The 15,681-nt window shown below is 41.1% G+C and overlaps 1 protein-coding gene across 1 annotated transcript; it reads right to left on the reverse strand.

The window, feature by feature from the left end:
* Nucleotides 1-5,106: 5,106 nt before the first annotated feature.
* Nucleotides 5,107-11,339, reverse strand: LOC104461795 (A disintegrin and metalloproteinase with thrombospondin motifs 12-like). The gene is made up of 3 exons (XM_010073508.1): nt 11,133-11,339; nt 7,316-7,469; nt 5,107-5,466 (listed from the first exon to the last, which is right to left on the reverse strand). Exons 1-3 carry the CDS (start codon nt 11,172-11,174, stop codon nt 5,231-5,233), a joined length of 432 nt encoding a protein of 143 aa, XP_010071810.1. The 5' UTR covers nt 11,175-11,339; the 3' UTR covers nt 5,107-5,230.
* Nucleotides 11,340-15,681: the final 4,342 nt, after the last annotated feature.

Here is a 15,681-nt window from a genome sequence, read left to right on the forward strand (position 1 = left end):
ACTGGAGATATCTGCATTTGTTCATTAAGAGACGGGAGGAAGTTGGGAACAGTCACAGAAACGAGCACTATCCTTGTGTGAGCTCCCCATATTCTACCCCCTGAAGGCGTTAAGGGCTGGGAAGGCTGCCATGCTGGGCAGCAGTAATAAACCATACATTTTATTAATCACCATTCTGCAGCAGAATGAGTCCCTGTAAACACTGTCAGATCAGTCATCCCAGTGAAGAGAGAGGTGTCTGGCACCAAGTCCTGTGCTCCACGGGAATACATAACCCACCGAAAACAAGGACATCTAGGACATTCACTTCAACACAGCTGAAATTTCTCCCTTTTAAGTCTCCAGTGTACTGTGTTTTCACAAAATTAAGCTATCAGTGCTGCTGCATTAAGTGCCTCTGTCTGGAACGTCACTCCTCAAGTCCCTACTTCTCTCTTGCCTCATCCCATCATCACGCAAGTGTGCTCCTGCTGGCAGAGAAGTTTGCACACCTAGAAATCTCCTGCAAATGATTGTGCCTTGATATCACAAAGCAACTGTTTTCACATTTAGGTACTAATGAGACTCGTGCACCTCACTGCCTAACCTGCTAGGATTGCAGAGCACAAGATCAGACCCTATGTGAAACCCAGCTGGAGAAATAAGTTATTCCAGGTAGATGGTGAGGACACTCAGATGGCCTTTGGCTTCCTCAGAACTCATTCACAACAGGGTTGCTGTCACTAGGTGCCACAAACCACACTCACCCTTGCAGCCAGCAGCCGCAGAAAGGCTTAGAGAAGGAAGACACTCAACATCCCCGTCAGTGAGTTGCAAGATGGTACCTGACAGTTTGAGGCACATGCGATGTAGTTTGCTGTCACTACGTGTCACATTTAAGGTCTTCCTGAGCACTGTTCTCGTTCTCAAAGTGCCCTAAAACAACTTGTAGAATGGAGAAATAATGGTTGCATATATAATGATTAGCAAACACTCTGTGATTATTTATGAAATGTAGTAAATAACTTCTTCCCGTAGCTATCCCTGGATGCCTACATCTACATTACATACATTTAATTCTGCTTAAGCATGGGTAATATCAAGCAGCTCTCATATATATCCATAAAACTGGTACAGCCACTGACTGACAACTGCTTTTCTACAGAAGTCATGGAGGAAAATGGACAACTGACTGCTCAAATCCACCCACACTCTAGGGACCCATCAGTACTAAAATCATGGAGGGAATCACTACAGCAAAAAGCACAATATTTCTCCTGCATGATGATTTCATTTAGAGCTGATGCTAGGCTGATGCCCACCGGGATCAGGACGACACACTGAAACATATCAAACCCACTCAGGTTTGCCGAAGGGGGGGGCATTGCCGAGAGCAAATGCTACCATCCTGTATGCAAACTCCCAATTTATTACAAAGGATTACATAACCTGAGTTTTGCTTTTACATTCTACTGACCTTCAGGTTTTGTCTGTTTTCCACTACATGGTGTTTTGAACCTGCTGCTTCTCATGCTCGCAACAGGGCTTTCCACACTGTGCCTCATTTGTCCACAATCATTCTCTAACCTGAAGGTCAGTTTACATTTTTGATAATCACCAGTTAGCCAAAAGGCAGTTTCTTTGGTGGGTACCGCATGCTGGGCCAGGCCAAAAAAGTGCAGCGAGCCATGCCACACTGTACAGCAGACAGCAGAAACTGCTCATCAGGCTGTGTGTTGTGCAAGCAGGCCATCCAATGCACATTTAATGAGCCTCTGCAAAGTGGAGGGAGCTTCAACTCATTTCACAACTCAGTTCACTCCTCTCCTGTAGAGCACCTGTGCAGGATGCTGCTCTTGTGCGCTGGAGATCCACAGTTACTTTGTGAAGCAAGAAGGAGCAACTTCCTGCAACTTCCATAGGGTGTTATGAGGCTGAACCCATGGATGGATGGGATGGACTTTGGCAACTGAGTGCAAACTGATGGTGCTTTCTCCCTAAGCATATATGCCTAACTGTGGTGCCTGTGCACCTGGGCTGCATGTCAAGGAACAGGTTATTTTGATTAAGTTTCAGGGCATCAGCATCAGTAGTACTTGCAAAACTTGTGTATTGAGAAGATTCCGGAGCAGTGAGGGATGGAGGAGTGGGCATGATCATATTATATACAACTGTTCAGGAAAACAAACATGTCCCACAACTGACACGATAGACATGCACACGTCTGCTGCCAAGAAGCTAAGGCACATCTGCTTGGACCAGAAATGGCAGTATGTCATAGGAAATAGCTAAATCTATTAATGTATATTTTTACTTAGCACCATGCTTTATTCCGCTACTTTTTCCCTCACGCTTTTTAATGATCTCTTATTTTGAAACATCAATCATCAAAATACCTCAATGATGAGGATTCCTGTGGAATAGAAAAGATACTTTCTAAAGTTTTTTTTCTTTGGAATTACATCTTATGAATCTTCTTGTACTGGAGACATAAAATATCAGAGACATCAGACACAAACAATGCCATTTATTGAAGCTTGAAACAAGTATGTCATTGTAGATTGCTTTTTAAACCTCGAAATGTTAGAACAAGCAGTGAATGTGACAAATACACATTTTTTTCCTGAGCAACCTGTTGAAGCTGATGGGTCTCAGGCTAATATGATAATATAATGATTACTTAATACTCTATTCAGTTTTGAGAATAGTGACCATCTGGGTCAGGATCATAAATCCACCTTTACTTAAAAGAGTTATGTGATAAGAAAGGAATCTTGCTAAATGGATGGGACAGATGACTGCACATATTATTACCATAGAGGAGATATTAGGCTGATGAATGCAATGTAAGAACCTATGTAAAATACAGCAGTGGCACTGCTCTGTTATAACAGTTCATGTTGTTGTCACAGTCTTTTCCCTAAAGTTTCAAGGTGAGCAACAGTGATGATTGTGCTTCCCTGGGTAGAAAGATTATTTTTATTAATGTCCATGGTATAATTTATTCACTTTTATCCATTTAAAATGAAATAACACCTTCCTGAAGAAAACAATGAAGCCAGAAATGGTTTTACTCCACACTAGCCATATGGAGCACTGGAAGGCACAACCTCCCCATGCACTTTTCCTCCCACCTGCACTATATCCACTCGGTCGGCTCCTTTGTCATTAGCCCTCATACCTGATGGCCCACCTCTGCTGACCTCTGTGGATAAAATGTTGCAGGTACCTCTGAGCACAGAGTCTGACTCTGAAGAGAATCTAACTTTGTCCTGCTCAAATCCTAGAAGATGCTTCTGGGAACATTAGAACCATCAGTCTAGGTTGTCGAGCCATCAGAGAACTGCCTGGGATGTAGCAGTACAGGTTCTACTCTACACAATGCAGCCTGAGGCCAAGCCCTGCACAAAGGCTTCCTGAATCAGATGGGACACCTCCAGTCCTTCACATGATTCAATATTTCTGTGTCCAGTGGAATAAAAACTGCCCAGATTTCTATTGCTGAAAGGGTCAGTAGCCATTCTGGACTTCAGAAGAACATAAGCACACTGTGAAACTTAAAAAGCATTATGTCTGGCATTGTCCAGCAATACCATAGACATGTATTATTTTCTGTGTATGTATGCTATGTACATACATGCATGCACAGGCACCATTGCAAGTTATCCCCCATATCTGTTATACTAGCACCATATTTTTAACAGTGGATTTTAAGTTTTATCAGCACCTATAACTTGGGTTATATTGCCATCACAGAGGTTAATATATCTATCCTTACCATGCTGCATATCCTGAACTCTCAGAGACTTCAAGTTAAGAAGTGAGCTCTTAGCCAAAGGTCACAAACCTATGAGAAAGGGCAGTTAGACTTGTGGCCTTCATTAGGTTAATACATTAGAGCAACGCCCAAATATTTCTTTTAACTTTCATAAAGGTCTGTCTAGAAATAGGGCTATTGCTAGTCATAGTGTTTTAACCATAGTGACACTTGGATTTATGGCTATGTGTGTCACTCCACATTGCATAAGATGTGACATTTCCCTGTATTACAGTCTCAAATTGTCAGTTAGCTGGGGAGTAAATCTGACATTTTTCAAAAGACCATGAAGAACCCAGGTGTTGAAATCCTACTGAATTTCAATAGAATCTGAATGTCATACTCTGTCCAGCTCTTTTGAAAATGCCCAGCTTTGCTTCACAGAGTCCAGCCTGGCCTCCCTAAAGTTTGTTCTGCCATTTTCTTCAATAGCAAAACAGATATGCTGTTTGGCTAGTGCCTGAGGTCCAGACCTACACAGATACTCTGGGTCTCAGGCTCCTGTCCTGGGTGCCCTCAACCTCACTATGTTCAAGGATTTGCACTGGCGAAAAAGTTTACTGTGAGTGAGGTGATAGAGTACTCTGTGGATGTGGGCTTACACTCTACTAGGAGATACTGGATTAAATGATAGCTCTATCACTGAATATTGATGTGAATTACAATCTATCTATTGAGGTGGCAGATGCAAACAGCTTTGCTTTCATGGTACCAAGGAATGTTGCTTAAAATGTATTTGGGAAAATAACATTCCATATTTGTTGGGGTTTTCAGGTTAGAGCAAGACATTTGCAGCAGAAGAAAACTGACCAGGACAGGCTATTGCTGAGGTATCCTTTACAGGTTCAGTCAAGTACTAAATGAACATTTTTTTCTTTTGAAAAACCCAATGTTTCAAATCAACCTGTATATCATAATCAGTTATTATAAAACTCTGCTTTTTAATTTATGAAGTGAGCAAACAATTTAGAGAAACACTGACACTTCACCTTGATTCCTAAAAACAGAAAAGTGAGTGAGCACAGAGGGATCTAGCCCACAGCACAGGTCTGTATCTGCTGCCCTGTCAGCCACCTTCACTCAGCACTCTTGAGTAAGTGGTGCTGCTGTTTCAAGTGAGTTTCAGAAAAGAGATGGAAGAAAGAAAAAGTAAAACATTGATTTTAAAAAATCCAAAAATTATTGCAAGCTTTTTTCTAGCCTCTACACATGCCTAAGAAGTACTAGGTGCTGGCACATTGCAAATTATGTTACAAATTTTGGACTACTATAGAGAAAAATTTGAAGAAGTAAATGAGGACTGATAACTGTAAGCGATGTGTTTTCCCAGTTTTGATCACAGATTTCCATCTACGTGGGATGGTTCAGAAAAAAAAGGAGGAATGCAAAACCTGTAAACAGAAGCCCTATTCAAAGTATCTAGATAAAAACCAGCTAGTGCTGAGCAGCTTGGTTGTTGTTTTCTTGGTTTTGAGGTGATTTTCTTCTAGATTTAGTGTAATTTTGTTGTTTGAGGCCTTGCTGATCCCAGTATCTTGCTTTGTTACGAATTCGGGGCTGACTGCATGTGAAGCAGCACTGAGTCTTTATTGACAGCAGCAAGCACTTGCCAATGCCTTTCAGTCTCTGGCAGAAGTGAACCGACAGTTGGTCTTTGCTGCAGGGTAGCCCTATGGTGGAGAAGATGAGAAGAATTAGCTACACATTTGCTGACAAATTATCAGTGTTTCTACAATTTTAAACTGCTTTATGCCAGACAGTCATGCCTGTTATGGCTCTTATTTATGATGGCTTTCTCTTCCTTTGTATTTCGGGTCAGTTTGATCCCCCTGGAACTTTTAAGTGAACAGGTCCTGTTAAACTTCACATGACCTGTCCTGGAAAATACTGTACTCTTTTATTATTGTTCAGTGAGGCTTTATCAGACATAGCTGATCTCTGTGTTTCATTTTAATGCTTCTGCTTTTAAGAACTGCCAGAGAGAGTTTAGGAACAATGATTTGTGAGTCTGGTACTTTTGCATTCTTGTAATAGTGCATTTAAGACAAGTGCAACAAGTGGTCAGTGTGCTGCAGAGCCATGCAGGGGCAGGCAGAAGAGTGCAGACAAGGTACGTGCAACTACCTGTTCAGCTTGATTACGCTTCAATTTCTGCAGCACCAGAACAAGCCAGGGACTGACACTGTCTGTATTATGGTGCTGATAGGTCTATGGTAGCTTTAATAAATTGAGATGTGTCAGATTTAGTTAGATATTACAAAATGGGGTTCCTCAGCTGTGAGAAGAGATGGCTGGATGGAGAGTCAAGGTTTGCAAAAGCAGGAAAGCAGTGGACTAGCCAGATGCAAGGCTGTTGTTCAGCAAATCCCTCAACACTAGATCTAGGGAAACTTGATGAAAGTAGTATAAAGGTAGTTTAAAAGAGATAAAAGCACTTCTTTCCACAGCAGGCTGTGAACCTCTGTAACTTGCTGCCACAGAAGAGGGTGGAAGCAGAGAGCATCACAGGGTCAAAAAGGCATGCAACATATTAATGGGAAAAGTTACATAAATTTAAACTAAAAGGCACCAAAAGGGGTGCCTTGAATAGTCCTAAAATGTCAGTTGGGAATGCTTGAGGAATACTATGGAAATTAATCACAGGAAAGGACTAAGCTCACATGTTCTCCCTAAGTAGCATCTTCTAATGCCATTGCTGGAGACACAATATTGGGTTGCATGGACCAGTGGTTCTACTCAGTAGAGCACTTCCTATGTTTTACTAGTGCCTTGAGCTTTTACTCACAGATGTAACTATCACTAATCTCTGTAGGTAGTACTTTTCTGAGGCTGTCGTTCTGACTATGAGAGGGACAGGAGATAAGCAGACCAATTCAACCCGAGGGCAAAATACATGCTTAAAGATCTTTGAAGAGCAGAAGGAGTGATGTATTGCTCTCAGGTGAATGCCAGATCTGCGTGGCCCTAAGAAGTCAACCTCTTGTCTCATTAACAGATTGGACTATTACTGCTGACTTGCTAAGAGGGAAGAATCCTCCTCCAAAAGGCCTCTGAAGGGTCTTCCAGAAGGACTCTGAGCTTTTGCTGTTCTTATCTTGGGTACCTGCTTGATACTGCAGTACACAGACTACAGAGCTTGTGGTTCCTATAGGGGTATCTGCCTTAAGAAATGGCATCTGTTTGGACTCACAGCCTGTCCTTCCACATCCCTCGAAGTAACCTGTGAGTTACCTAAAACAGGTCAATACAAGCATTTAGTTGTGGCATCATAAATTAGGGATGCACGCTCAGAGAACTGCATTCCCCATCATGGCAACACAAAACCAATAGGGCTGAAGAGCATGACAATGTGATTCTGCAAATGGTGCAGCTGAGCAGCAGCAGGTTAGGCTGACCTCTAGTTACTGAGCCTGTAGTAATCACAACAAGCTGATAAATTGAGTCAGCTCCCACTTTGCAGAATCTCAGCACAAATGGAGAGCTTCTTGGAAACTGTCTGATGCAGGTATATTATCATACCTGTACTTTTCCTGCATTCTTGCAGATTGCATTTCTGATACTCTGTGGGCTTGGGTTTATCCACACACATACTGTCATCTTCAGTTTCATTAGTTTCTATATTCATGCACTTCACAGTTCTTTCCTGAAAGCCCCCTCCACAGGAAACAGTGCACTGAAAGAGAGTAATTTTAACATATATAAAAGTCTTCTACATGGAAATTGTGTAACATGTCAATATTTGAGCTGTGATGTGACAGAAAGCTAAAAATGTCATATGATCCAGAATCCATGATGCTAAAGTACTTTGTGTATTGCATTCTCCTCCATGGTGCACAGTGGCCAGATGTGGCAGGATATGTTGGAAGGATAAACAGTACACATACAGCATCTTAGAATGTGTAACCAGGGTGAGAGGACTGTTTTCTACAAAGAAGGAGGAGGATGATTTGAAATGTAAATCCTACAAAGTAATAAAGTAGAAATCCAGATTAGTACTGCCCACTGACATTTTCTGTTTCCTGTGTTTTCTCACCATCTAAATTAAACATGAATAACCCATTGCAATGTTAGGTCTAGAAATGATTGAGCTGAAGATTTCAGAAAAGCTCAGTGAGATGTTTTTTCTTTGGTGAAATTTACTCTGTGGTTAGGTTTTCTTTATGACCACAAAAGAGCTTGTTCTGGCTGCAAACAGATGGCCATTAAAAAAAAGAACATTTTCAAAACATGTTCCTGTGCTCTTCTGTAAATGTACTTAATTCTTCTGACATCCCAGAGCATCTGAGAATTCCACATAATTTTAAATTTGTTTTCTCTTCACATAAATAGTGGCCAGCATGATAAATACTTCAACAGATATAGAATGCCAGCTAATGAAGCACAAGAGATGAACACAGGACCAGTACCTCTACTTTTTCTGCAAAATATCTTCTCTCTAATGTATATCTCTATGCATAAGACACAGTATTACTGGTGTGAAGTACATTAAGAGATCTTAGATACTCTTACAGCAACTTTTTAATGAAGTAAAATAAATGGGATTAATAAATCAGTAAAATAGCTCCTATACATTTTGGTATTCAGTTGCTTATTTTATGCATTTTCACTTCCATATTTAATGTTAAAGATTCGCTAACTCTACATTACATTCTATTCATCTCCCATCTAATGGCTTTATGTCAAAAACAACTCATTACATTTTCTGTGTTAAATGACTCTCCATTATTTTCTTTTTTGTGGCTCCTGGCTTTTGGTGTTCTTTCAATGTTCTCTTCTGCTATTTGTACTGTATGAATAGGTTTATTAAGGGAACTGAAGGGAAAGCCTCATTAGATATACCAGTTTCTTTATAACTAAACATGTGTTGCAGATACTGGAAGGTTCCCCAAAGATAGATCCCATATTTGTCCATTAGATTTCCAGAAGCCCAAGTAGAAGGCTATTGGTCGAAATTCAGAATTTCTGTTTCATGGGCAAGTCCAATATTCTACAAAGTTGCTTTAAGGGTCACCCCACTGCCCTGGCCCCAAAAAAGGAAAAAAAGTCTCAAACAATAAAACATTACAATGACTGGAGAGACTCTGGAAACAGACAGATCGAACAGCCTGGCTGTACTTACAACAGTTCAGCTAGGTGTGTATCAGGGACTTCTACTAGCAATTCAAGCTTTTCCCTCCCTCTCTAAAGATGCTCTGTACCATCATCCTCTTTAAATGTCACCTTATCCTATATCTAACTGAACATGGTTGAATTTACTACCCAGTAGCCTCTGCCAGCGGAAAATTTCAAATGAGTAACAGAAGTATATCAATGGTAACTCCTTTTTATTAGAACAGGGGAAAAAACCCCGCTCCATCCAACAACATATAATTCAGCAACAAATGCCTGTCACCTGAAGGAACTGAGATGGTCTGGCTCTGAAATGTTTAGTAATATTTTCAAAAGATCTTTCGTCATAGCTCCAGCTGTGCATATGACCAAATACAGCCAACTCATGACAACAAATAAAAAAAAGAACTGAATCCTACCGGGCCCCATGTCTGGTTAATCCACTGTGTACAAGGTTGCCTGTTACATGATGCAATGCCATTAGGTCTTTTTGTCCAGTCACAGGAGCCTTCTTCTGGGCAGTAGATACGTCGCTTTTGCTGGCCGCCACCACATGTTCTTGAACACTAACAAAAGAGTTGCACAAACCCATGAGGTGGGAATGGATGAGAACCCAGAAACAGACCATAAAGACAGTAGGAAATGTTCTTCATTTAGAAATGTGGAGCCATAAGGTAACAAGAAGCATGTCACTGACCTATGTGATTTAGAAAGATGTTCAGGGTAGCCTGCATACCAAGTCTTGCAGGCCAGATATAAAGAAAAGCTCTGCACTGAGACATTTATTTCATTGTATGCTTGGAAAGAGAAAGGGAAGAAGCCATTATTGGTCCAAAACGCTTGGCATATAGCTGCTCCTGACATGTATTAATGCAAGAAATATAGAACAGCACAGAAGTGGCAACATAAGTAGGCAACACAGAACTGCTCATGCAGCAGCACCAGCAACAGTAACTTCCCCAATAGGAATGAGATTGGAAGTCACGTCTGCAAGATTAATCTGCTACATTTACTGAAGACACTACAAGTTCATGGGATGCAACATCTCATTTTTATGAGGTGGTTGGGGACATTAAAATTTACCCAATGCAGACAATAAATTATCTTGCAATAAAAGTGTCATACAAAGACAGTGACCCAAGTTATTTTTTAAAGTCTTTTGTCCACATTCTATCAGTTTACTGTTACTTACCAATTGACTTTTTACTATTAGTCACTAGGTCTGCAGTAGAGCCTTGAAACACACCAAAAATTCCATACTCTGACATGAAATAAGGTGCCAAAGGCATGAGACATACTTTGAATAATGCATTGTTCCTGTCCTATGAGGAATTGCATCCCTATGGGCAGAGGACCAGAGCTGACACCTGATAAATGAACTTTTTCAATCCAATTCTGTCCAATATCTTCAGCATGAAGACAACCGACAGGTTTGGACAAGTGGTTTTGCAAGATATTTTAAGTGGCAAGTGAGGACAATCTTTTAGCTACTCTTTTTTTTCAACTCTTGCTGACTGCTCTGAGAGGAAACCTGCATACTACACATAGGATAAGGTCTCCTCCTTATTGCAGGTGTGACATTGCTTCCTTACCGAGACCTAAAAGGAAGCAATGTGATCACCTCCCATTAAATCCAAAAGCATCAGGTCCACAGTGCTGCAAATGTTGTGGCGCTTTCTCTAGTGGGAGCAAACACTGAAATGTAATCAGACCACACGCTTTAGCTGACATAAATACGTGCCTGTCTGCCTATAAAAGTTCATTGGCACAGATTTATGCTACAAAGTGCCCTGAAAGTCAGATTTATCTTATGTCTATCCTCAGTCTCTGGCCCCATAAAATTCCAGCCCAAAAGTGCAAAGGAAAATTCTAAATTAATAACAAAGAGAAAACAACATTAAAATGGCAGCAAAAGCGATCAGTCTGAATGAATCACATTTATTGATCCAGTAGGACAGCTAAAACAAATCTTCCATGCCATCTGCTTCTCTCTCTCATGGTATAGTAATTGACAGCTCTACCTGTGCATCACATGCAATCCTAGGAATGATTCTGGAAGTCTTATGAATGTCTGTGATCATTTTTGCTGTAACCATACACGAGGTTTGCAGAGCTTCTGAGTAGTAGTTGCTTTGAGCAAAAGTTCACTCAACAGCATGAGATCTAATGGTCACTGTTAATTGACAGCTAACTGCTCATTCACAAAGCTTCTGTTAAAGAACAATACCTCATTCCAGGGCTCCACGCGCCACTGCAAGCAAGGCTCCATGTTACAACTTGCGTTGAGTTGTGGTTTATATCCCAGTAATTGGCAATGAAAAGGCCTGAGAGGTCGCTTCTCACGAACATCAATGCAGTGAACATCTCGGGTCTTGAAACCACCATTGCAGTTAGCAGAGCACTGTACAGAAAACAGAAAGGGGCACACCTCCAAATGATGCTCCGCTGAGCAGCTGTCCCTTCCCCAGTCACAGAGGAGGAAGACAGGCCTGAGCTTTGAGGATCCTGACTCACAGAGGAAATTTCCAGTTTACCATAAAAAAAAATCTGTTGTTAGGCTTAAAAACTGTGGTTTTCATTACAGCAAATCAGAACACGCCATATAAATATTTTCCTTTCTTCACTGGAACATCCATTAATAACACAGATTAATATTTAATTAGTAAATCTTCCCAGACAAGTCCAAAAATGTCCTATGAAAGAGTCGTAATGCAACAAATACAAAAAGAAAATCCTGTATGAAGGGAAATTGTCAGTTCTTTAGTTGTTTCTGAGGGAGGGAAGGAGGAAAGAGGCACAGTTGCATGAACTGATTTCTCATTCAGCCATAGAAGAGGTAGGTGTCCATGGCAGCAGATTGCTCAGGCTGGCAAAACTGCTCCTCACCTTAGCCCACAGACTTGAGTTGCTGCTTACACTACTGGGAGACGGTGGACTCATCCCACAGTAGCAGTTCCCCCTCTCACCTTCCTCACTCCTCCATGGCACCAGGAGGATCCATATCCCAAGAGCAGCCTGGGCATGAGAGAATGTGAGAGAAGAGCAAGACACCCTGAGCCTCACTCAAAGCCTGTGAAATCACTTCTCAGCTCTGAGCACTACCAGTGAGCCAAGCAAGCCCTTACAGTCTCCTCTCTCTCTCCAGAGCTTGGTCCAAGGCCCCATGCAGCAGCACCAGGTTCTAGCCCCACATACCAAAGCCCAGGACCTCTCCTGCTGCTGCAGAAGACCTGAATTTGCTACCCCAAGAATACAGACAAATACACATTTAATTATTTTGTCTTCATCTGGAATTAAAGCCAATTCTGCTTACACCACTGAATAACCTCTGATCAGCTTTCATCTTTACCACCATGATGCAATGTAACAACTGATGCTTTTCTTTGCATAAATAAGCATTATTCAGTTGAACAAGGAACCTGAATATAATACTTCCCCTGGGACCTGAAGGATGGATGGAAGGGGAGTCCATACTCTTGTTCACATAAGTTTCTGTCCTTCTGGATAGAAACAATGGACTGAAGTGACTGTGCAAGAAACTCAGTACACACAGCCCCAAAATACATGCAAATTATATTTGGTATTTAACTCAGACTGTAAGATCTAGTCTGAAGCACCTTTATTAGGTAAGTGTAAAGGAACACAGAAAGCTCTACTACACTAGCAGGCAAGTATAGCCATTTTGCTGTGATAAGGTGCCTTAAAAATGTTTGAAACAAGTAGTGAGAAAAACAATTGCCACTTGCAAAAGCAAACAAAAATTAGCCATTTTTATATATAAAATTGTAATTAGGCTTGTATAGTTCAATTGCTGGAAAATAAAGGTGGCTAACACAACAGAAATTTCCTAGGAAAAGCCTTGTGTCTCAAACTGGCCTCACAATTGGACTGACACTTTAAAACATTTGTTTCCTGTAATATTTTATCATTAAGCCTGATTTCTGTCTACTTTCTGTGACATAAGGATCATCCACTTGTTGTAAGAGCAATAACATTTATGAAGAAAAAGTGAAGGGGAAATACGCCCTACTGCAACTAGGACTGCAGAATGTCCATTTATCACTTAAAATGGATTTTGGAGGCTTAAGTGTGGTTATGTAATGCTTTGGCCTTGCCTGGCCTTTCTAAACAGGCATGCATTTCATTTACAAATCCATTGTACATCAAAGAGCTCAACAATATAACACAGATTTTTAACTCTAACCTTTTCTTCAGACTCTACTTGGTATGAATCCGCCCTCCAGTCCAATGGCAACAACATTGTCCGCAAAAATAATACGTATTAAGAAAGTTTGAGAGATCTTTTTCTTTATTATACCAACATTACTTCAAATAGAATTTTGTAGTTTTTCTCTTCCTCAGTCTTGAAAAATAAGCTACTGTTTGAAGCCCCAGTTTAAGACAGCACAATGATAAAATGTAACACACTTCAAGAAGTCACCAAACTCATTCCAGGTGTTCATCACACATCTTAAAATACCAAAAAAGAACTCAAACACAATTTGTTGTGTTCCACTTACGCACTGGACATTCTTCTGTCTCTTGACCAGGCTTGTATACATACTAGGACCAAATAAGACCCGAGACATAACAGACATTCTCTCTAGTACATTTTTCTTTAGTTTTTGTAATGTGAAACTTAAGAGGTTACATGAATAGGAAACAGGCCATGTCACATAAGAGACGAATACACACTGGCAAGGTTGAATAGGAACATTCCGATTCCCTCTCCTAAACTGCCACCTGCTTTTTAAAATTAGGATAAGCCTCTGGAGGCAGAGATCAAAAATAAGCCACATGAAAATATGCACAGCATTGCCCTAGGATTTCAATTGAATAAGGATGCTTTAGTTCTAGATGCAAGAGTTAATGAGCATACGCCCCCCCGCACAAGAAGAACAAAATTCACAGCAGATGCATTTCCATAAATAACTTAGTCAGGAAATTAGTAAATTAGTGCTGAACAGTCAACTGGGAATCATGTATGCATTCACTGAATAAGTATTTTTAAAATGAAGTATTTAGAGATCCCTACTTTTTGAAGTTAGCAAGTTTGCTGTTCAGATACAGCTCTGAATGAACTTACCTTGCTCCAATTTCCTGTCTTCCAGCTAGCACACGGGCGGAGGTAACATTTTCTTGCAGGATCAGGCTTTTTCTTGTGCTGACAGTGAGATATGTTCCCACTGCTGCACTCCACGTGTCTCCAGAAAGCCCCCATTCCACAGGTGGTAGAGCACTGCACAAGGGTGAGAGGAAAGCCCAGGGGAAAACTCAATGTTAGTAACTCAATGGGGAAACAATACAGGAACCTAAATAAAAATATCTAGAGCCATTTTAGATGACCTAGGTTATCTGAGATGCCCAAAAGAAGATTTAAAATTCACCTAGATCTTACTTAAGGTCCTGAAGCAGGGCTTTTTCTTGCTCTGTTAAGAAAATACTAATTCTGATTTATACCATGCACTGCTCTTCTTTGGAAAACTCCTGCTTACTGAGACAGTCTGAATCTGTACCAGATGCTCCACTGTTTCCTTCTGTGATCTATGGGGATCTGATGCAGAATATCATTACATCCAGTCTTCATCACTGTTCTCTCTCTTTCCTTAATATTGCTGATGAGATATCCAGCAAATTGAGTGCATGATGCTGAAAACCTGAAATAAATCGTGTGAGGCTCTTGGGAAAACTGTGCAGGAAAAGGATTTTTTAAATTATTAATTCAGAAAGTGGCTGAGTGTTTCCAACATTTAGGAGGGTTTTAGTGTCTGAGGTAAAAGAATATTGATCATGCCAGTCCAGATCCCAAGAGTGCACGCTCTTCACAAAAAAAGTCACTGCCATGATATTCTGAAGCAGGAAGAGGTGAAAAGAGGCTGGAGACACCCATTTACCTTTTTCTCCCTTACAAAGGGAAGGACAGTGAACCATATACATAAGAGTCAAATCCAACACATGCCAAGAAGCCTGTAGCTGGCATGACAAACTGCATAAATAATCTTGGATTAAGCCAGCATAATAATGAAGAGACCAACTGCTATTTTGTGGTTTGAATTACCTAAACAGAAGTGGGAGAGTTCAACAGGGAAAGCTGAGTAAGTGTCCTTGGAAAGACAAGGAAAGCTAAGCTGAAGCTAAGACAGGAAAAAAAAAAGACCACTGAAAACATGGAGCTGTTACCAGATTCAATCAGAGAAATGGAAAAATGGTTAATGGTCACAACAAACAACTTCTGAAAACTTGCACATTATGAAGAGTATGAATGTGCAAGGCCTCTGCAGCATGCCACCTCCAGCTTCCAAGATTCCTGGAACATCTGCTGAACAGGCCACAAAGATCCTGTTAAAGAGGACTGCATACCCCTGTTCAGTCTTGCATAGTCATGTAATGACAAGTTTTCTGTTCAAGACAATGGACTATCCTTGCCTTGCTTGCTGACTGTTTGATGGCTCTCTCCAAACATTGCTATATGTCTGACAACACCAACACTCTGTTGAAGGGCTGCCAGACCCTTCACCAGCTTTGTTGCTCTTCTCTGGTCATGCTCCAGCACCTCAATGTCCTTCTTGTGGTGAGGGGCCCAAAACTGAACACAGGATTCAAGGTGCGGCCTCACCAGGGCCGAGTACAGGGGCACAATCACTTCCCTAGTCCTGCTGGCCACACTATGGCTGATGCAGGCCAGGATGCCGTTGGCCTTCTTGGCCACCTGGGCACACTGCTGGCTCATGTTCAGCCGGCTGTTGACCAGCACCCCCAGGTCCCTCTCTGCTGGG

This window comes from Pterocles gutturalis, unplaced genomic scaffold (assembly GCF_000699245.1).
Source record: "Pterocles gutturalis isolate BGI_N339 unplaced genomic scaffold, ASM69924v1 scaffold20532, whole genome shotgun sequence".
Classification (NCBI taxonomy): Eukaryota; Metazoa; Chordata; class Aves; order Pterocliformes; family Pteroclidae; genus Pterocles; species Pterocles gutturalis.